We start from the raw sequence: 22,976 nt of genomic DNA, 5'->3' as shown, positions 1-22,976 counted from the left end.
ACCAAGGGGCTTAAACTGTAGCAGGAAGGGTTCAGGGAGAGCTTTCGAAGGACAAGATTATGAAGTGCTAGAGTAAGTTGACTGGGTGGACTCTGAAATCTCCATTATTGGGATTTTTTTAAAGAACAGATTACATGAACTTCTGTCTGGGGAGGACACAGGTGGAGTATGTCCTGCCTTGCAGCAAGGAGGTGGACTTGACTCAAGCTGCTGCCTAATTTCCAGTCGATGCATTGGTGTCTTTAATGTAGGTGCTGGGAGATGGTGGGAGGACTTAACTGCCCACCACCGTGCTTATATCACTGTTTCTGCTGCTGTTCGGAGCACCAGCATTTCCGAGGCAGCTTTTCCCAAGCCCAAATCTTGCACATGCCATATTTAAAATGCTTGTTCCAAACTATTTTTTTTCATTTATCTAAGTGCAAGAAAGTCTCTAAATTTGTCTGGCCGCCGGGAAACAGCAAAGTCATGTGTAGGCAACTCAGCAAAGGCTGATGGATTCAGCCTGTCCATGAATATCCACCGCTGGGCTGGGACCAAGCAGAGGAACACCAGCTTAGAGTGCAATATCTGGGAGAGGTATTGAGCCAAAGGTATGACAGGAGGGTTTTTGCAAATTCAGGCATCGGCATTGCTCTTGGGGTTTTGCTGGGGGGGATTTCGGCTATGGGGAAAACCCTGGGGCTCAAGCCTTGCAAGGAAACAGCGATGACTTTCAAGGGATTTAGTTTGCAGAGGTGACCTAAAGCAGCTTTAAAAAGCAAAAGATCAGTAAAAGGCACAGGGTGAGCGTGCACCAGCAAGCACTGGATACTTTTGTGGATACTTTTCCCCCTTTTTGATCTCGGTTTTAAAATAATGAGACTTTCATGGAGATGTGCAACAGTCTCGAGGTTAACAGGTCAGACCTGCTGGCTAGTGGTGGGGTGGGAGCTGCTCCCCATCGTGGCTTTACTGGGGGTGATAGGGCATGGAGGAGATGCGATCCCTCCCATCTTTCCTTCCCCACTGGTACCACGTCCTTTACTGAGGTCTTGTTTAGAGAAACAGGTTTAATTAGTGCTGCTTTGGGACAGAAGGTCCCTTCCAGGGTTATTTTCTATAAAATACAGACCCATCTATTTTATTTTTTTTAAGATATTTTGCTGTAGTCTCCTTCCCCCTGCCACATGGTGCAGTGGGTTTGTAACCATAGAGCCTTGGTAACTGGTGTGTGTCAGTATTTGCATGTCATCTTTCAGCTTGCGCCATAATTCATCCTCCTTCGCAAGGATGGATTCAACAGATACCGGCGTCTCTTGCTTTACAATAACTGGGGCTGGCAGGGTGGAACATTTGTGTGTGCTCATCGGGTACGAGCCTTCACACGTTTACTGAATGCTCTGTGTTTTTGACACTTGACAAAGTTTATTTAAAAGGTGAAAAAAACAGCTTTTCCTTTCCCTTCCAGTGGCAGACGCTGTGTGTTTGGGGTAGCAGAGATGGGAAATGCTCCTGACAGTTTAATAGCTTGGAGTTTACTTACGGTGGGTTATAATTCTGCTGTTTGCCTGAATTTATTGGGTTGGTATTTTGTCTCTTCGTGGCCGACTACAGTAAGAAACGCGATGCTGGTTGCTGCAGCTGATCCATCAGTGCCATCACACTGTCCCTGCCAGGTGAGCAGGATGGGCAATCTTTTTGATGCTGGGGCTAAGTTAAAATTTGGTCCTGGGGATGCACCTCCTGCAGCCCTATGCTGTATCAGGGTCAATCTTGGGGCTACCAGGAGGGATAAAGCAGCTCATTCATCTCCTGAAGCAGGGGGAAGAACACGGGTTTTGCCACGGCTCATCTGCAACCTGCTTCCTTATCAGCAGTGCGGCATGGTGGACACCCGGCTTGGGGACAGGGGAAACATCATTGCAAACCCAGGAAAAGTTTCTGAAGGTGTTTTGAGCATAAAGAAGCTCCGTGGAGTGGTTCGTGTTTTGGGGCATCACAGTGTTTTGGGACATCATACAGCTGCTGAGAATGGTGCTGTCGTCACATGTGTGGCTCTGCTCCCAAAGGGCTTGCTGCAAGTTCTGTGCTTGTGTCCTGAACACTAAAGATTAAATACAGAAATAGAAAGACTTTTTGCCTTCCCGGCTGGCCGGTGAGCTCAGATGTACTGTAACTCAGCTGCTCAAGCAAGGGTGAAAGAGGCTCAGAAGAAGACACCTAGCTGCAAATGCAGGGCATGGACACCCACTCCTCATCACTGTGCAGGATGAAGATGCAGTATAAAACATGGAAAAGTGCTTTACCCCTGGGATAACTAGTTATTTCTGCAACGATATATTTTTCACTTTGCAGAAGTATTAGAAAATAGGCAGCGGGATGGTGTGGAAGGCATTCAATACGTTGCAATTAATTAAGCAAGCATAATAATTGGGTTTCTCCGCTCACAATGAACCTTTCCTTCATTTCTTTCTACAGCTGCTAAGACGTTATTCAGACACTTGAGGAATTTCCATGAAATTGGGGAAGGAAGCAAAAGGTCCTGGCAACATAGCATTTCACAGAGAAATTCAAAAGGGAAAATAAAAAAAAACGCAGCCCTGTACAAGATTGAAAGCAGCAGAAACCAGATTAAGGTTTGACATTGTCCGGAAAACAGCCCTGACCCCAATCTAGGCAAGAGCTGCTACCGCTGCGGTGAGAGGTATTGCACGCCGTGAACTAGGGCTGGCTCCGGTGGTGTTTTGCCGGCGCTCCGGTGGTGTTTTGCCAGTGTCCAGGCTGCTTTCCATGGGCAAATCCTCACCTGCACAACTTCCTCATCCTCAACTGAGGTTTTACCTCCTGGGAAGTGTGAGGGAGCCCCGGTGGGATGAAAGGCTGGAGGCTTTGGGGACACTCCAGCGTGGCTAGGCTTCACCTGCTGGAGGGATGCTCATGGGTGGCAGCCAGCCTCTTGAGCCACATGGGTTTATTTATTGGTGGTTTTCAATTTTTCTCTGCAACCATAGGATCCAGAAGCCTTGGAGATACCCATGACTGCTGAGCTCCCAAAGGTGGAGGTTTAAGAGGAGCTTTAAGTTCTCCTGAGCTGCCGATGTGTGTCTCCCAGTACAGCCATGACAGCGTCTGATGGCAGAGGGGCATACTATTTCTAAACACATGATTGAGTTCAACCTTCCAGGGCTGGGGGGCTTTCCCTGCATCTAAACAGACTCCCTGTCTCCACCTTGTGGCATAACATCCCCTCCTGCCTCAGTTTCCCCACCCTGCTGCGACAGCATCTTAGTAACAGCTGGGGAGACTGAAGATGCGAGCTTCTCTGCTGCATCATGCTGAAGATGGATGACTGATGCTCATGAACGTGATTTCAGATGCGGTGGGAGAACTTCACACTCGGCGAAAGGAGGAGGAAGATAACACGACGCAGGGAGCCATGTGTTGGAAGAAAGTGCACTCTTGGCTCCTTGTTTACCAACTAATTTTAGAAGTGCTGAGCGCTGCAGAAATGCACTTTCCGTGTTTGCAAGGATGATAAAGTGCTCAGCACCGCTGTCGGGCTGGCCAAGGGCTTGCGTGAACGATGCTCTCTCCTCTGAGCCGCTTGGCTTTTTAAAAAAAGAAGAGAAAGATTTAAGACTGGACACCTTGAACATGTTGGGACTGAGTGGTGGAGGGGTAAGGAAGAAGTTGGTGCAGGAGAGGGCAACCCAATGCACCAAGGTGTGAGAACAGCGAATACTGGAGTGTTGCTTTCCTTAGGTTTCAGCTGGTTTTGGTGTTGCTTGTGCTGGAGCGCACTTCTGCTCAGCCCCTTCGAGCTGAATTCCCTGGCTTTGGGATTGCTCAATCCCTTGCCCCCTTCGAGCTCAGTCCCTTGGCTTTGGAATTGCTCAATCCTTACCCCTTTTGAGCTCAATCCTTTGGCCCCTTTGAGCTCAATCCCTTGTCTTTGGGATTGTTCAGTCCCTCAGCCCCTTCAATCTCAATGCCTTGGCTTTGGGATTGCTCGATCCCTTACCCCTTTTGATCTTAATCCCTTGGCCCCTTTTGAGCTCAAGCCCTTGTTCTGGGGATTGCTCAATCCCTTGGCCCCTTCACGCTCAATCCCATGGTTTTGGGATTGCTCAGTCCCTTACCCCTCTTGAGCTCAATCCTTTGGCCCCTTTGAGCTCCATCCCTTGTTTTTGGGATTACTCAATCCCTTACCCCTTTCGAGCTTAATCCCTTGGCCCCTTCAATCTCAATGCCTTGGCTTTGGGATTGCTCAATCTCTTACCCCTTTTGAGCTCAATCTCTTGGCTTTGGGATTGCTCAATCTCTTACCCCTTTTGAGCTCAATCTCTTGGCGTTGGGATTGCTCAATCCCTTGGTCCCTTTTGAGCTCAGTCCCTCGGCTCTGGGACTGCAGGTGCTGGTGGGCAGAGACCTGGTGTCCTTGAGGAGCACCGCTGGATCCAGCACTGGTGTAGACGAGAGCTTGCAGAGCTCGGGAGATGCTCCGCAGCAGCCGCTCCAGGCTCCTTGCAAGCATCAGCTCACACAACATCTAACCTGGACCGTGCTTCATTAATTGAGGTTGCTTCGCGAATAAAACATTCGTGACCGCCTGACCCAGGGACATGCATGATCCTGTTAGGAGCTGGGGTGCAACCGGGCAGGAGACTACAAAATGCTTTGCTCGTGTAGTGGCAGCTCATCCCTTCTTTTCCTGTTACCTTCTAGAGAGTGAGGGCTTTTGCTGTCCGGTGAGTAAAATAAATTACCCCCAGCAGCTGCTAGTGCTGATCATCTGAAACAGTGGAACCCACTTAAATGAATAATAATTAAAGAAATAAATTTCCCCGAGTGCCAGCCTCAAAACTTTTTGTTCAGCAATAAAGCGAAGGAGAGCCTCGCAAAATGAATCGCTTGGCTGTTTCCGAAGTAGGCTGCCTGTGCCGCGGCGGGCGCAGCGGGGTTATAATGGGACCTATTAAAGGAGCCGGCGTGGTTAAAGGAAGCCTTTTCCTGGGTGTCAAGGTCATGTTGGAACAGACTGAGTAGAAGCAAGCGTGGCTAATGGCAAAACCCCTTCCCTTGATGAGCAAGACTAAATAACGGGAAGCTGGGATGACCCTGTTATGGTCATCCCCGAGTCAGAGCATCGGCTGGTGGAGCTGATTGTCTGCCAGCTGCGGTTGCCTGGGCAAAGCCCTGGTTCTTTCCTTCCCTGTGTAAGATTTCCATAAATTATCCTTGATTTGGGGCAGTTGAAAGAGATGGGTGGCAATGGGCTCAGCGGTTTCCTCTGTCCCCAAGGAGGGTGACCTGCATGGCTGGTGCTGGCTGTCACCCTAACACGATGCTCTCACCCTCTTGTGCATCCCTTGGCTCTGGCACATCCCAGCTCTGTGGCTTGTCCCTTTTTGTAGGTTATTTCAGTTTTCTACAGTCTTTCCACCATATAAAAAATAAATTACTAGATAAGATGCACAAACAGACCTTTCCACATGATGAGGTCCTGGTCCTTGAGCTGTGCCCTAGGAGCAATAAAGTCCTTCCTAAATAATTAAGCAGGTAATAATTAACTGCGCTCCCTCCATGCAAGATTTGCAGCTGATTTTTAACGCAAAGGAAAATTTCAAGCGTCCTTTTCGGCGTGCATTTGTTGCATTGCAAGCCCTTGGGCGAGGGGAAGCTGAGCAGGGGAGTTGGAGCTGGATGGAAGCATCCTGCTCCCCGTGCTGGCGTCCTGGAAAGCACCGACTGCTGCTCCTGAGTGCGGTTCCCGGGCTGCCAAGGCAAATCTGCCAACCTTTCCCTGGAGGAGAAGGACCGGGTTGCAGTTGAGGGACCCCTCAAGCCCTGAGATATGTTTTGGGGTTACGGAAAAAAAAAAGGTCCTAATTAACATATGGGTGTTGGTGGAGGGGTGCAGCATCTGACCCGCTCGTTTTAAACATATTTTGTGGTTGTGGAGCCTTCGGCAGGGATAAATTGTGGCTCTTTGCTCTTTTCCATCAAAAGCTGGAATTTCAAGCGGGATGGGCTGAGCAGAAGCAAACGCTGTGGAAAACACCATGGGACCGCTCGGCTGTGGATTCCTTCAGAGGAGCAGGGGGAAAAAAAAGGAGTTAGGCTGTAGCCCCCGCTATTAATCATAGCTGTAATCATGCATTTAATGAACATGACAGCTCCTGCTCCCTCTGGAGAGACGCGTCGAGTCTTGCGGCTGGGTTAGGTACAACAATCACTTCTCGACGCTCGCGCTTGATAACACCGAGAGCCGCCGGAGCAGCCAGTGTCAGGTTGGGATGATGCATTAAGAGGAACAACCCCGTTTGCATGGGCTGTGTATTTCCTTACAGATGATGCGCTTCAAACCGACTAAATCATTAAGAAGGAAAAAAAAAAAAAGCAGAGAGAGAAAAACACCTGTCCCTTATGCAGGGTATAAAATATCAAGCCTGACGCCGCCGTGCTGTGTGTAATCAGTTAAAAAGCCCTTAATGTGCAGTTCTTGATGCTTTCCCCAGCAGCTTTTATTTTTTTCCTTCCTTTTTTTTTTCTCCCCCTGTTGTTCCCGCTGCCTTTGAGCGTGCACAGGGGAGGAACTTGCCATGCCACTTATTTAAATCTCTGCAGCGAGGGACTTTTGCAATATAGAGGAAAGCGTAATATGGGATGTGTGAGTTGCTCTCCTGATCCGACAGCACCGCTGCGTCCCGATGCTGATGCTCTCCCCGGTTGGAGAGCAATCAGGGAGAAAAACAGGATAGATTTGGGACTGGCATCTGTCCTGCAAAATAAAAGTGTGTTATGTCTGGACCAAATGAGACTCCCAGAGATAAGAGTCAAGCCCTGGGGGTATTATTTCGGCTTTTTGTTTAATTTAGTCAAACCGCAGCAAATTTCAGTTCCTAATTTTTTAATTTAACCCTTATCCAGTTCTCCGGGTTTTTTTGCTCAGCCCTGGTGTCACACCGCGTGGGTTACTTTGATGATACAGATACACCCTGAGTCTCCCCTGTCTGCAAAATACCAGATGCTTTGTATTTATTAATGCAAATCTCTTGGTAGCAGCTCTAACTGGGCATCCTGAGTTGATAACCACTCTAAAAATCAAAACTTGGGCTCCTTGGACCTCCTTAAAGGTCTGAGACATCAAACCCACTCTCCTGCATTTCCTCCCTTGCTGCTTTGGTGCTCACAGAGCCTTGCTTGTATTTAAACTTCTTTTTGCACGATGCAAAAGCTTCTAAAAATACCATCGTGCTGGAGCCTGAGTTTTCTCCATAAATCCCAGTCGACGGCAAAATGTGTAATTGCGGAGCTTCTTAACCGGCAGCGTTACGGAGCCACTGGGCTGTCTCCTCCTGGGTAAATATTTAGGTGGTTTTCTAATAGTTCAGAGAGGATTTGCATGTGGGGTGACTAATTAGGTGGTGGGAAAGCGTGGATGAAGAGTTTCTTTGCCAGCTGCCAGTCTGATGCTTTGCCAGACCTGGTTGGCATGCCGGACGGATGCATCTTACCCGGATTTTGCCGTGGATGGGACTGGCTCTCGGGCTGTTAAACTGCCTCCAGGCTGTGAGTTAATTCACAGTAAGAGCTCGTAATGGGAGATGCACATTGCCTGTCCACGTATAATAGCATGACTTCTTGCCAGAACATAAAAGCTGGGCAAACTCCCCCTGCAAACATTATGCCATGGATGTATTTTTTCTATATATAAATTAAAAACCAGTGGCATGAGGCTGTTGCACCCTTTATTTATTTACTTATCTATTTATTTCTTTAGTGATTCCTCCTTTCTGGCCAAGATGTGGCTGTCAGGCTGCTTTAACTAAAAGGATGGCACACAAGCACGGGAGCGTGTTCGTCCCCGAGAGTCCACTTTTATGCCCGGGTATTAAATATTCAGAGAGATTGTCTGCTGCCCTGGGGAGCCGGCTCCTGGTGTAGCCCGTCCTGCTGAGCTTGCTTTAAGGAGCATTAAACATAATTGCAAAGGGCTGAGGGATGCTCTATCCCTACCCTAATGGTCAGACTTTAATTTGGGTCTTTCTCCCTGCATCAGCTGGGAGGTCAACCTTGCTCGAGTGCGCTGGCCTCTTAACCCACGTCCTCGCTAAAAGATGCTCTGCAGCATCTTCGGAGCGACCCAAAGTTGATGTGCATTTATTTTAGTGCTGAAAACGAGTTGGAAAGACGCTCCTACAGTGAGGCAGCTCTGTGATGAGGGGGAAGCCAAAAAACAAATGCAAAAAAACCCTCAGCGGTGGCTCAAATGCCCAGCTGATACTCGACGCGCTTGCGGCAAGCTCGAACGCGCTTGCCGGTGAGTTGCACGGAGCTTGCTCGATGCCTCTGATCGACAGGCATGTGCCGCCGGTGCCGACATCGCGCCTGCGCCAACTGCTTTTATTTGCAGAGGGAACAGATGGGGCTTCACCGACGCCGGCAGCCCGAGTGACAGCTCGCGCGTGGGGAGAGCGCGCTGCCGCACTATCAAATTCCACTCGCTCACTCCCCAACATGCCTGGGCTGGCAGGTGAGTGACTGAGCTGCTCTCATACCACCTGGAAAGCTGAGATATGGCCTTTATTTTCAATTCATTCTTTCCTACGCCAGTCAAGGACAATTTAATTATGTGCGTGCATGTATCGAAGGCAGGCGCTGGGCTTCCCCGGCCGGCTGCGGGGAGCGGCCAAGCCAAGCGTGGAAATTTCCTGGACTGATAGTGCAAGCGTGCGAGTTGCCCAGAGGGGTTTTTTGGCACATTCAGGTGCCGAGGGGAAATGTCCCTGCTGTGTTTGGAGCTGGCAAGGAGCCCTTTTGCCGTGGACGCTCAGGAGGTGCTGGCAACGTGGAGGTCCGTAAAGAGCATCTTCACCCATCCAGGCTCTGGGAGCTGCCTGCTTTGGGTTAAGCAATAAGATTGTAGAGTCATAGAATCATAGAACAGTTTGGGTTGGGAGAGACCTTTAAAGGTCATCTAGTCCAACCCCCCTGCCATGAGCAGGGACATCTTCAACTAGATCAGGTTGCTCAGAGCCCCGTCCAACCTGACCTGGAATGTTTCCAGGGATGGGGCATCGACCACCTCTCTGGGCAACCTGGGCCAGTGTTTCACCACCCTCAGCATAACAAATTTCTTCCTTAGATCTAGTCTGAATCTCCCCTCTTTTAGTTTAAAGCTATTACCACTTGTCCTATCGCTGCAGACCCTATTAAAAAGTCTGTCCCCTTCTTTCTTATAAGCCCACTTTAAGTGTTGAAAGGCCACAAGAAGGTCTCCCCTGAGCCTTCTCTTCTCGAGGCTGAAACAAGCCCAGCTCTCTCAGTCTTTCCTCATAGGAGAGGTGTTCCAGCCCTCTAATCATTTTTGTTGACCTAAGATACTGAGGGCTGCATGAGTTCCTGCAAAATTTCTTGATTCTGAGCAAATTATCTATGTTTTCTTCTTTGTTTCCAACAGCGAGGTTGCATTGTACACCCAGTCCTGGCTTCTCTCCATCCGGCTGCCTGAACAGATCAGCTACGAGCCGATACATCGCCAGGTCTGTACTTGTGGGGAGGAATGGCATGCTCCCCCTCTGGATGCTGCTTGTGATTTATGCTCAGAATGGTGTCAGAAGCTTGAGACGCAGCTATTTAACTGGCTGTTTATTTGGTGAAACTCTGGCCCCTGCTTTTCCCCCAGCCTCTACAAGGTGGTTGTAAGCTCAGCAGAAGGCCGCGGTTTCTGCTTGGAAATGGTTTGAAAGGTTATTAATGGATAGCAACACCTTTCTGCGAGCAAAGAATGCCAAATCCTGCTTGGAAAGTCCCTTTTAAAATCAACTGTATTGTTCTCAAGCAGTATTTTGGGTTTTTTACCCCAACTCTGAGAAACCCATCTCAATTCAGCCCAGCAAACCTGCAGGTTTTCCTTCTCTCTGTCCCACCCACAAACTGGGAACCTGCCATGTGGCAACTGGAAAGCACTGTGTATGGGAGAACGACAGCACATTGCTGGTGTTCAACGCCCTGCCAGCTTTCTCCTTGCCTTTTCTTTTGTGCTACAGCTGTGCTGCATGTCATCACAGCCTTAAGTACGAGTGTTTGCAGACAAGTCCCTCTTAATTGTAGCAGACTAAAATTTATTCCCAAAGTGTGTCTGTTCCAGATGTCTGTATACAGACGTAAGGCCAAATTCTAGCTATATTTTATCATATCCTACCACTAATATCAACTGATTTAAAATCTACCATCGGAGTTAATTGGTGCTAAAGTCCAGCTTCGAAATGCTTTCTCTGCAGATCAATGTGTTGGTGACCTGGCCAGGTATCACAAGTAGCCGAGGTGTTGACTATGGGAGAGCCTTTTTTTCAATATCATAATTTCAGCAAAGAAATGATCTTTTTTTAAATGCTTATCATGCCATATCATGGCTTGCCTTGGGTTAGCTTTGGAAGCACCTCAAGTGCCACGAAGCAATTTGTGGTGGGGCTTGGTGTCCCCCAGAGCCATTTGTAATGTGAGAGGTGGTGGCATTTGTGATGCTGAAATGGGACTTTCGCATTCAGTATTTTGGCTGTATGAAGTTGTCTTTTTCTCATTGCATTTTAACTCAAGAGCTGCAGACAACCAAGAATTATAGAGGTAAAAATATGCATTCACCCCTAAAATAGTTTCCTTGAGCAAGTATTTATCGTGGGTAATGCTATTGTGACCCTTAGACCTGTGTTTCTCGCACCAGGAGGGCCAAGACTGTGGAAATACATAAATATTATATAATATTTATATATTATACATATATTAAAATAACTTTATATATAAATATTTATCCTTAGTCTCTAAGGAAGCAATGCATACAACTACCCAGAGAACCTAAGGTGAGTGGCTTTGTTTGCCCCCATCCAGAGCACTGTGTCCTCTGCAAACTTGGGTTGACCATGCTGTACCATCTAATTATCTGCTCAGAGAGATCAAACGTGCCCTCCATAGTGTTGCATTCACCCAGATCTCAACACTTCCCCTCTTCCTCCTGGTCCCGTACAACTCTATAGCTGCTGGGTAATTACCTCTTCAGCTGGAAGCTTATGGGAAACGTGTGCTAAGCAACTTTTTATATCCTTAAGTAACTTCTAGTGGTACCAAGCAATTAATAGCGAGTTTTTCTGATATTTGGTGTTACCTTGTGTTTCTGCTGCCGTCACGTAGGCCCTCATTCATTGAGGTTCATAAGCAGGTGCCCACTTGAAGGCCTTGAATAGCAGCAGGCCAGCTGGCAGGGACTCACGCTGAAGTGCCCTCTAAGCTGTTCAGCATTTGCATCCTGTGCTGCACGAGCCCAGCATGGGAGAGGATGTTTTCTGCCTCACTGTGTTCCCCAAAACTGCAGGAAGGTCTCTCCATGCTCATAAAATCATGGGAGAGAATCACGGTTATGGAGGTGGGAAGGGATCTCTGGAGAGCTGTCCTCTTGTCCTTCCAACATGTCTCTCTGAGAAGGTCTGCTTCCACCTTCTCTACACCATCCCATTAAGAAGTCACAGAGGACCATAAGATCCCCCTTGGCCTTCCCCTTGCTGAGCAAATCAGCCCATGGCCTCTGCTGAGACGTCCTGTGCTCCAGCCCCAATCATCTTGGTGGCTTCCACTGGACACACTGCCGTCCATCACTGTCTGTGTTGTACTGGGAGCCCCAAACTGGACCCAGTGCCCAGCTGTGGTCTTGCAAGTGCCAAATAGAGGGGACAGATCCCCTTCCTCATCGTCCCAGCTGCATTCCTGCTCATACAGCCCAGGATGCGGTGGGTGTCATCACCGCAAGGGCACCTGGCTGATTCCTGGGTGCCTTGTTGTTCCCCAGGGTTGGCTTCTGCAGAGGTGCTTTCCAGGAAGTTGGCCACAACGTGTCCTGCTGCATGGGGTGATTTTGTACCAAATGCAGATGTTTCCAGGAAGATTGGCCTCACGAAGCAGATTTCTAAAGATTCAGGGTAAAGTTGGCCAAAAACCAAAAAGACCTAAGAGCTTTTGGCCCAGCACGAACTTCCTGAATATCTCGCTCTCTCTTCAGAGTGAAACTTGGGCTCCTCTGAGATTTCAGGTGCTGTTGAGCTGTCTTCTCTACGTCATTGTTGTGTTGAAGTTGGAGATGTAACCTGACCCTGTCTTTCTCATTTAGCCGTGCTGTTCAGCGGAGTTTGGCCATCATTCGTCAAGCCAAGCAGAAGAAAAAGAAGAAGGAATACTGTATGTACTACAACCGCTTCGGCAAGTGTAATCGCGGGGACAGCTGCCCCTACATCCACGATCCAGAAAAGGTGGCCGTCTGTACCAGGTATGGATAGACGCAGCAACCGCATGCTTTGGCCCATCACAGTAGACTGGGGCGTTGGTTGGCTTTGGTGCTTGCTCATGTGATATTCCCCAGGGAAACAACCTGATAACAGAAATGTAAGACCACGAGGACAGCTGTTCTGGGTCAGGCCTAGGGTCTACCCAACCCTATTGGGTTGGCAGGTAACCTACAGGAGAAGGACAAGACAAGGCACACAGAGAAGGGCTCTTTCTCCTGGCTGGGACCTCTCAGCTTCTGGCAGCGAAGCCCTGCAGCCTGATAGGGTGAGTTTTTCAATCGCTAGAGGTTGCCACCAAACCATCATCATGTAATAGTCAGCAGATCTTTTTTTTTTTGTGAATTTATTTAGTCCTTCCTTTAACACGTGGTATTTATGACAGTGGGTTGCACAACTGAATTATGGACTGTGTGGGAAGTGCTTCCTCAACTGGCTGCTTGACTATTGTGGTGGGTGCCTCCTCCCTCATGGTTTTTGAGAAAGATGGAATAATGATTCCCTAATCACCTTTTAGTCACCACTTATAACTACATAGTCCTCCCCTCTCTGTCCAGACTTCCCAGACTGGAGAATGATGGTTTATTTAATCTCTTCTGGTAATTTTTCCCTAAATTTACACAGCATTTTACACCTATTAATGCTAATAAAGCACCACACAACCAGCCTCCAAGTTAAATACACACGTTTTGGTTGTTCTGCACAACCTGTAGGGATTACAGAAATATTTATTTCACATTTTGGAGGTGGATACCATCACCAGGACGTTTATGTCTTACAAGTAACCTTCCATATTGCAGTATGGAAGCTCTAAAAAAATTAAAAAATCGGAGTAGTGTTTTAAGGATTAGTAATAAAATAAAATTAACATTTCTTAAATATAATCAGAATAATAGTCCTTAGTGACTGACTTACTGCTGTCAGGCTGAGGATGCCATCAGGGTTTGCCAGGTGGAATTTAGAGGCTAAAGCATTTAGCTAGTCCCCAAAGAGACCATCTGACTTGAATGATTTTGTGGATCCTGGGTAATACCTGGTACCGATGTCGGAGCGGTGCAGATCTGAGCAGAGTGACTTGAGAGCCTGCCTTTATCATGCACCGAGTGATTTCTTCTAGCAGCATTTCTCAGATCCTCTTGGATCCATGCAACAGGTTTGAATCCTTCAGCCTGTGACGCCATGCAGCTACGAGACTTGGTAATTTATTACAGGAGAACTGATTCATGTTGCCAGCTCATTATACCTGCCCAACAGTTGATTAAACTATATTATTAGTCGTTTAAAAAGTGTAGAAAAGCCAACTCCACTGATGAACTCCTTGAGTAATTTCTCTGTAAAATTGCTGCTGTGCTAGAAATCATTTGGAGGTTGCACAAAGCTCGATGGGAGACCATATAGGGGGGAAAGGTGATTTATTGGTTTTTTAACTGATTTCACTCGCTTTCACTCATTCTCCCATAACACATCCTCATGAACGCTGAGATGCATGTGTCCGAGGTAGCTGGTCAGGATTACTTCTGGTGACATAGAGGACAAGGGATGCCAGCTACTGAGTCCTCGCTTTGAATCCTTGGTTCTTCTTATGCTGGTGACCAAGTCTGGTTTTGGGCTGTGCTCCTTGCGTACTTCAGGAATTGCTGGTCCTTGAGGTCTTTTGGGTCTCCATCCTGCCCCATTTCTATGAATCACTAGAGGACAACGCTGATTTTCTCCTGGTCTTGTGTCTCCTTACCCTGGTGCTTTCTACCTCCAATCCTGTTCTTCAGCTTTCTGTTACCATCTCTTAATTTTCTCAGTCTGCTTTTGGTTTAGGGTGTCCTTTATTTTCCAGATCTGGTTGTTTTGAGGAGGTGCACATAGCTACGCTGTGATTGCAATCATCTGCAAACCTAGTTGCCATCAACCAGCTGGTTCTTACATCTATATGTTCCCATTTATACTTTGTTCAAACCATTCTCAATTTTGTTTTATTTTTAATGAATCTCTCCATGCTCAGCTCTACATTTACCCAGATTTTATAAATAATGCTGGGGGCATATTCTGTGCTCCAGAACCTCCATGCAAGGCTGTGCAACTGAGAGCATGTAACCCTGGAGTCTCCTTTCGTGGGGGGTTCAGACCAGTGCTCTTCCCATGATAATGTGTATTTTATTAATCTGCTACCACACTGGTAGCTCCTAGGAAAACTTCTGAGTCCAAACATCCTCACATGCTTTGGGATCTTGATTTCTGTTGTGCGCCTGTCTCTGCTCCTCCTGGTTGTTGGCCACTCACACCCGGAGGTCCTCCTGGTGTTTCATCCAGCTTCTGGTGTAATCAGGGCTCTAGGAAGGACCTTTCTCCTGGGAGCATCATCTCTGAACCTTGGGGTACAGGCCTTGCTCTACCTACTAATGAGCAGCCAAATGCAATGAAAGAATAAAATCTATCAGGAAGTATCAGCTGCTCTTCTAAGAAGGACTCAGACCAATTTAGGGTGTGAAATGGGCTTTAACAGCGAGCTTGGCAGCAGTCGTGTATTTGTGGCCTTGGGGCAAACGTGGTAATGGGGCAAGACAGATGCTTGGTGTTTAAAACGGCGTGTTTTGTGACCCACCTCGTGCTCAACCCTCTCTTTCTGGTGTATCTACAGGTTTCTCCGTGGCACATGCAAGAAGACAGATGGGACCTGTTCGTTTTCCCACAAGGTGTCCAAAGACAAGGTCTGTATGGCTTCCCAATGAGCATGGTGCGGCTCTGCGAGTGAGCGGACCTGCTCTACGAGTGAGCGGACCTACTCTGGTGGTTGTAGGGAAGTCTACCTCATTGATTGCTTCCAACAGAGTTCGTTTGTAGTTTGCTTGCCAAGCTGTTCAGGCTCACCATAGGGTTGTGAGAGCACAGTGTGCCTCTTCAGCCGGCGCGGTGAATCGGTAGATGAATGCATTAAGCAGCGGATTGGAAACCAGAGCACCTGGGGTTGTGTTGGGTAATGTGCTTTGGGTTAAGGATGCTTAAACTCCAGGGATCGGAGAGAAAGAGCAGTGGAGAAGTGTTTAATTGTGTCTAATCCTTAGCTACCTTCGTAAGATCACCCTTCCCTCTAAATCACCCTGTGCTGGGGTTGGAGGAGGAGGATGTTTTAACATACAAGAGCTTGGAGGTAAAAATTAACCTTTCTAAAAAGCCAGGCAGTGAAACTGGCTGGCAAAATGGCTTTTGAGTTCATCATCATTTTCAACCTTCTTGATGCATTTGGGGCTCTGCGGTTTTATTACACAGAGTGAGGTGGAAGAATAATTAGGTTTTCTTTTAGTGATTATCGGTTGACGATTTAGCAGATTAACCTCCATTCAGTGGCTAGGATCTCCGGTCGGACATAGCTTTGGAGACCTCAAGCGTTGAAGCCGAGGCGAAGTAGGTGCTGAAGGTTAAGTGTAGCTGCGGGTCCTTCACTGAGCTGGGATGTGCTTCAAGCACGTATTTACATTTCAGCTTTGTTGGACGGATTTGGAGGATCATTTCTCTCCTACAAAGGATCACCCAGACAACAGCAGTAAGGTTAATCCTACTGGGGTATTGAAACGCCAAGCAGAGCGGTGTCACTGTGTGGGGAGCAGTTTGTGATCGGCTCCGGTGTCAAGGCTCCGCTGTTGGGATGGAGATGCCAGAAACGGGGATGCGAATGAAGACTGGTTTTCCCAGAGAAGCCCATCAGGCTCAGTCCTTCATCGTGTCACTCGAGGAGTTTGCAGCCCCCCTTGGCTGTATTTCTGGCATGTCATGTGTCGAAAGCAGCTTTGTCAAAGCTGTCGCAGCTGTGCCTGGGGCACGGCGGGGACCGGAGCTCGCCTGAGCCATGCCAGATCTGGAAGCGCTGCTTTTAATTACTCAAGCTTTGGTTATTTAGTCCGTGCCCTGTGAATTGTCCTTATAGCACCTTCTTCTCCCCAGTCCCTTCGAGCATCACAGTCCTCCTTTCCCCATCTACGGCATCATGTAGGTAATTACAGTGCAATTACTGACCTGTAAAGCATTTAACCCATGGGATGTCAGGTCTCATCAGCATCTGGGACAGGACCTTTTCCAACAGCATTTGCCTTTGGGCACGCAGTTTTCTTGTCTCCCTTTCCCTCCATTTGCCTAAGGCACGTTCGTTGTCAGTGGGGAGCTCATAAGTTATCCTGGCGGTGAGCAGAGTCGCTCTGAACGAGGCACAAAGCACCATATGTTTTTTACATGTATCTCTCTTCAGAGTCACTTAATCACGAGTATATAAAATAGAGAAGATAGACTGGGGACAGCTGTACTCCCTGACTCGTGGCATGTCAAAGGAGGGATGGGGATGAGAATTGATAGAAGGAAAAAGGGCTGGTTTGTTTTTTTTTTCCTTCCTATAACATATAGTTAGGCTTCAGAAATAAAGGAGACAAGGAAGAAGGAAGCTTTGCAAAGGGACTGGCTGTTGGTGTATCCAGAATTGTTATATTTAATGCAGATTTGGAGTGGATATGGGGCCAGCAACTTCTTTTAACCTGAGTAAGTGATGTGCAAGTGCTAACAGCAGCGCTCAACCCACTGCCTGCGCCTCTGAGCCAAAGGATTGATATTCATCCAGGCTGCACAGGACCGTTGGCTTACATCTGTACCAGCAAGTTAAATGGTATTTTAGCATTAGTGCCGGAGCTTGGTTTTGGTCCCAGGGCAAAAACCTGGATGAGACTTGGGAGTTGGAGGTGGCCGAGGAACCCTTACAGTCGGTGGTTTAGCCGCAGCCGTGTCCATCAAAGGATGTGATGGCTGGATGCGGATGGGTTTGTGCCAGGTGGTCTTGGTACGCGGAAATATTCCTCAGCATGTTTAATTTGCTGGTGGAGATGTAGCCTCAGTTTCCCCTCTAGAAACACCGGTGTGTCTTGGTGCCTCAAGGAGGACCTCAAGCTTTTGGCTTCTGGGCTCCATTTTGGGTGGATAGATGGAGAATGATGGCTGCAGCATGGCATGGAAAACTCAACCTTTCCCCCTTAGCAGCGCCTTGCCCGTTAGGAATCGGGGAAGAATAACAATAATATCATTGTGGTAATAAAACTGAATTAAAAACAAGTGGCCATGCTGAAGTCTCTTGCAGAAGAGCTGGTTTGCCGATGGCATTTTGGGGACAGAATCCCTAGGAAGGGGTCTCACGGGGCGCAGGTGGCCTCTGCCCATCTCACCTTTTTCCCTAGCAGTTCACCGCTACCGAAGCATCCTCTAAACCCAAGATGAGTCATTAAATTAACAAGCCTACAAACGAAGCAGGCAGGTGCGAGCTCTCTTATGTGCCTTAGAAACAAATGCTTTCAGAGCACATGTTTCTGGCCATGCACGTCGCACTCCGTGGGGAAGGAGGATTATTTTTCGCAGAATTAGGCGCCCCGGGGACGGTTCAGAGGTCTCCGCTCACCACCTTGTCTTCAGCGCGGGCTGGAAGAGAAACAACCTCCTCTGCAGAGTTCAAGCCTGTTTCAGGGTGATTTATAGCTGCGGGGATGCTGCTACCCAAAGCGAGAGGCGACTTTGCTTTTCAACTCCCGTAGCTCCCTGTTAACCCGGGTGATTACTAGCAAAGGTGGCGTTAGCATCATTTATCAGCGGCGGAGAAAGGCAGGTGAAGTTGCTCAGCCGAGGAAGGCAGCGGTTTCCCGCCGCTCGTGGGTTTTTTGGAGCGGATCCCACCTGCTCCTCAGATGAGGGATTGGGGGGTCGGCTTGTTTTTGGCTATTTGAATTGGAGTTTTAATGCAATGAAGTGATTTTTTTCTTGTTGTTAATGTTGATGTGGTGTCACCTGTGGTTTGGGAGTGTCCGGTTTTGCTGATGCCCTGTTAGATGACTCTTGATTTCACTTTGTGGTTATGGGGGGACACCCCATAACCTCCTCATCAGAGAAACTTCAGGGTATTGTCGTCATGTATCTCACCTCGGTGTGAAGTCACTGGGGATGGGGCCCTGTACCCAGTCCAGGAGGTGGAGGGCCAAGGGCTTGCAGGGCTTAGCTATTGGTTTGAGGACCACGGTTTTGCTGAACCTTGGGGTGATCCCGTGCCTCAGTTTCCCCACTGAAAAATGGGGACAATCCCTCTCTTTTTTACGGGAAAGCTGCGTGGGTTCAGCTGTCACAGCAGCAGGGAGCTTTCCCCATACTAAGCAGCAAACCCCTTGCTCCAAGCAGAGGATGCTCTCTGGGGTGGAGGGCTGCTCCAGATGGGCACGATGCTTTGTAGATGCTTTCAAAAACCAAACTATCCCTCTGGCAATGGAAAAAGGAGCCTGGAGGAGAAGGGAAGCTGGCGGTTGGGGAATTTTGCTCCACAGGGGATGCAGGGCAGAGCCCTCGGCTAAGGAGCATCCGTCGAAGCGATGTGCAGGGAATTTCTCCGCGACGGGGCAGAGCCACCGGCGCATCCTGGTGATTGAGAGAAACTGGTAAATCTGAACGAATGGGTTTGTGAGTGAAGGTTAGCGAGAGGCTAGGACTCGGGCAACCGCCCGCTGCTGCTACAACAGCTTTTCCCCTTGAGGAACTCGAAAAGAATCAGCATTTTTCTCCCTAATAGAGCTTCAAAACTCTGTTGTGAGCAATTTGGAAATTCACGTTGAGTTTCGGGTTCATTAGCTGCTGGCTCCAAAGCGTGTACATAGTCAAAGCTGTCTAATACGGACGCACCGCACCAGTGCCTTGAATTAATGTTATTGTTATTTGTGTGGACGTAGTGGGGTGCAAACAAGGTTAATTGAAATGAGAGTGCTGCTTCCTCTTGATAATGGCTCAGGCTTGACAGCTAGGAGGAGTTTAGTTTTGTAGAAGAGCTGCCTTTATTATCCCTTTTTATTAGAGCTAATTTGGGCTCTATATCAAAAACTACATTAAGGGAATCATTTACGGTCACACCACCACCACCAAAAAAGATAGCCCCAGAGCCCTGTCCTTTATGTTAATGTCTGCAGTTAAAAGACAATTAAAAATAAACTCTTCTCTTTAAAGCACCCTTTGTTTTCTTTCCTCTCTGCTTCCCCCTCCTTCTATTTCTCTCTTTGGCTCAAGTGAGCCAATTTAGTTAAAACCCTAACGTGCCCTTCAGGGAAAGGGATTTTTCCGGATAGCCTCAGCTGTGGTTATTGCAGAATTGTAAATATTAGTTTGGGGATGCTCGGACCGGCGGGACTGAGATGCTACCGAGTTAACGGAGGGATCGATACTGTGCCGAGCAGTAAGGAAATTCAGCGTGTAGGCAAGCAGCAAGGGATTGAGCAGGAGGAGCCGGATCGGAGTCGCAGCGGCTTCGGGAAGCGCACATTCCCGTCAGCAGCTGCCTATTTGGGTCGGGAAGTTGCCTGTGGTAGCCGGTGAGTTAAGGATGCTGAAATATCGCAGCAGGCTGGTAATTTGTTTTTAATTGTAACAGCTGGTGGAAGGTGAAGTTTGTGGTTTGAGGACGATGAGGATCCCTGCTCGTTTGCTTTTCCCCGTCGGCTGTTGCGCTGCTAAAGCTTGAGAGCGGTGAACGTGGGAGCGGGGCTCTGCTCCGTGTATCTGACCGCTCTCCTTCTCGACCACTGCGGCAGGAGCCCGGGCTCTCCTCCTCCTTTCCCTCCCTTCTGGAGCATCCCTCCTCCAGCGCACAGGGACAGGCATCATCACATCGCTTGCAGCCCTTGGGGGGTGCCAGGCTGATGCCTTCCCATGATGCAGCCCCCCTAAAAAATGCTTGCGGAGGTGCAAGAACTTGTTTTCCCCCTTGCTAGGACCCACCTTTTGGAGTCTTTATCTAACCACATGCTCTGCACCCTCCAGCCAGCTCCGTATCCATGGAAGAGCCACATAAGGGGGGCACCCGCAGGTGCCTTTGCGATGGCCAGAACCCCCGATGGGAGAATGCAGCCAGGCTGGTTGTGAGCTCTGCGCCGCTGTTCCCATCGCAGCCACTGCATCACCCCTCGGGAAGGGCGTTCTCAGTCCTTGGCCACGCGACGGTGTGCTCAGCTCAGTGCCTTTTGCGAGTGAGGAGCCCAGGGAGCAGCCGCCCCTTCTCTCCTCTTCAAGATTAGTTAGGGGAGTGTTGGCAAAAGATGAACCTGCCACGTGCGTCGTGCCAGCAAAGCCCTTATGATAGCAGAGTTTATTACGATTCCCCCATCCCTTCCTCATGCTGTACAGAGGCAGTTTTCTTTCTGGTGGCAGTTTCATGCTTTCCACCCTGTCCCCAGCATCCTGAAGGATGCTAAGGCAAGCATGTTCGTCCCCTGTGCATATATACACTGGGACCATGTAATGTCAGGGAGCTGCCTTGCAGGAGACCAATAGAAGAGCTAAAAATACCTCTGGGATCAGTGGCTGGCAAAAGGCGTGTATTTATTTTACGCGTGTCATGGTTTTATTTCAGTTCTGGGTGTTGGAACTATTCCTAATCATGAGTCGGGGGGAGCGCTAATGGGTTTCTTATCCTCTGCCTTTGCAGATGCCGGTGTGCTCCTACTTCTTGAAGGGGATCTGCAGCAACAGTAACTGCCCGTACAGCCACGTCTATGTGTCCAGGAAGGCAGAAGTGTGCCAGGATTTCCTCAAAGGCTATTGCCCCATGGGAGAAAAGGTAAAGAGGGGACCAACTCTTGGGGTCCCGGGACAGATGCGCCTTTGCCGAAGCCACAAGCTGTTTTTCGCGCGAGCTACGGCACCAAAGGGAGCCGTAGAGCTGGAAGCTGCTGAACACCTGGATGTGATGAACAGCAGTCCTGTGCCTTTCCAAAGGGTGATGGGCAAAGTGGCTTGGTTGCCTTGCAGGCAGGAAAAAAAAGGAAACAAAGGCTGCAGCTCACAACTGTCGTGCTGGTGTTTCCCCAGGAAAAGCTTCCCCGGGGTGTCCGTGTTACTGGAGTCGGGTGCCTGCGCTGATAGCACCTACCCTGAAAACTGCTCAGTTAAATAGATGAGAAGTGAAAAAAAAGGCTTATGAGTCCCTGTTTTATATAGAAAAAACATAGGCATTAATGCTTATTTTGCACGCTGGCTCCATGACAGGTTAAAACTTGAGCCTTAGAACTTGTGGCTCAGTCTTAGCAGCAAGAGCACCCTTGCTCACCTAGCCTGCAGCAACTGAGCCTCAAGCTGTGCCCAGATATGTACCTGAGGGCTTCATGGAGCCCACCTCTAGGTCCTGGGGGCCCTCTAATTTAGATCAATGCACTGAAGTCCTAGATGGACTTTATGTGCAACCTGGGTAAACTTGCAACGTTGTCCTTGAGCTTATGGCAGCTGACATAACACACAGAGCTCGAGAGAGAGCAGCTTTCCCAGAGCAGAGCCTGGAGCTGGCTGCCACTTGCTGGTTTCCAAAGGAATTATAGGGCTGTTACATGCAAAACAATGAAATTTTGAGGTTTTTCCGACATCTCATGGCTCCCTCCGTCTTTGTAAGTGTTGTGAGAAGTGGGTGGCAGCAAGCTTGGTTTGTTGGTGGCACGGAGCTACGCTGCAGGATCTCACCTTTCCTTACTTCGTGGCAAAGGGACAGGGTTGGCCATGCTGGTGTTCCCCTGGGAATCAAAGTGACTGTCCTATCTGACTCCTCTTTGCTGTTTTCCATTAATTTAATAATTTTTTGGGCCTCTTAGTGTGAACCACTCTTTCATTAGTAGAGCATGTGGTTTTCTTTTGAGTCCCATGAACAAGATATGGGCCACCTTTGCTTGGTTTCTCCAAACCTGCAAGGTGATGCTGTCACCCAGAGTCCCCAAGCAGTCATAGTTCAGAAGGGGCAGCCAGCCAATTTGCCACCGGGTTTGAATAAAGCAAAGGTGGACTCTGAGATTTATGGAGATGGTGCTTTTCTGCTCTAGTTGAGAGCTGCCAGGCTTTTCTTTTTTGAGCTGGGTTATACAGTGGGATTTCTGCTCATCCTTTGACAATGTTCATCCTTTGACCATTGTGGCCAGCAGGTCGAGGGAGGGGATTCTCCCCCTCTGCTCTGCTCTGGTGAGACCCCCCTGGAGCACTGCGTCCAGCTCTGGGGTCCTCAGTACAAGGCAGACACGGACCTGTTGGAGCAGGTCCAGAGGAGGGACACAGAAATGGTTGGAGGGCTGGAATGCCTCTGCTATAAAGACAGGCTGAGAGAGTTGGGGTTGTTGAGCCTGGAGAAGAGAAGGCTCCGGGGAGACCTTCTTGCAGCCTTTCAATACTTAAAGGGGACTTGTAAGAAAGAAGGGGACAGACTTTTTAGCAGGGCCTATAGCGATAGGACAAGGTGTAATGGCTTTAAACTAAAAGAGGGGAGATTCAGACTAGATCCAAGGAAGAAATTTTTTACGCTGAGGATAGTGAAACACTGGCCCAGGTTACCCAGAGAGGTGGTAGATAACCCATCCCTGGAAACATTCCAGGTCAGGTTGGAATCCTGAGGCCATCCTCTTCCCTCCGTTTCCCTCTGGGGAGATTGCTAGTTGCCTCTAAGGCATGTTTGATATGGAAGAAAACATCACATTTATGTCCTGGCTTGGTTCAGCTGCTTCCACAAGCCGACAGCAAGCGAACAGGAGGAGATAGTGAAAGCCTCCTCCTTGAGCTGGAGACTCCAGGTACCACACTGAAAACACGACATGAACTTTGCAAGCACTGCTTTAGGTTGGCTCTTCAGCTGAAAAAAAG

The 22,976-nt window shown here is 48.7% G+C and overlaps 1 protein-coding gene across 4 annotated transcripts in view; it reads left to right on the top strand.

Annotated features, from left to right (window-relative positions):
- The window catches only part of ZC3H3 (zinc finger CCCH-type containing 3), a 179,910-nt gene that overhangs the window by 124,366 nt on the left and 32,568 nt on the right, over positions 1–22,976 (top strand). For 2 of the 4 annotated variants that reach the window (XM_052787848.1, XM_052787846.1), the window contains 5 exons: positions 7,766–7,873; positions 9,446–9,527; positions 12,143–12,298; positions 14,947–15,016; positions 20,791–20,922. In XM_052787848.1, the coding sequence (XP_052643808.1) occupies positions 7,766–7,873; positions 9,446–9,527; positions 12,143–12,298; positions 14,947–15,016; positions 20,791–20,922 (548 nt within the window). The remainder of the gene's footprint in view (positions 1–7,765; positions 7,874–9,445; positions 9,528–12,142; positions 12,299–14,946; positions 15,017–20,790; positions 20,923–22,976) is intronic. The other 2 variants (XM_052787849.1, XM_052787847.1) reach the window with 1 other exon arrangement.

The sequence above is a fragment of the Harpia harpyja genome, chromosome 5 (genome assembly GCF_026419915.1).
Source record: "Harpia harpyja isolate bHarHar1 chromosome 5, bHarHar1 primary haplotype, whole genome shotgun sequence".
Classification (NCBI taxonomy): Eukaryota; Metazoa; Chordata; class Aves; order Accipitriformes; family Accipitridae; genus Harpia; species Harpia harpyja.
The sequence above is the reverse complement of the archived record's forward strand: the minus strand, read 5'-3'. Positions and strand labels throughout refer to the sequence as shown.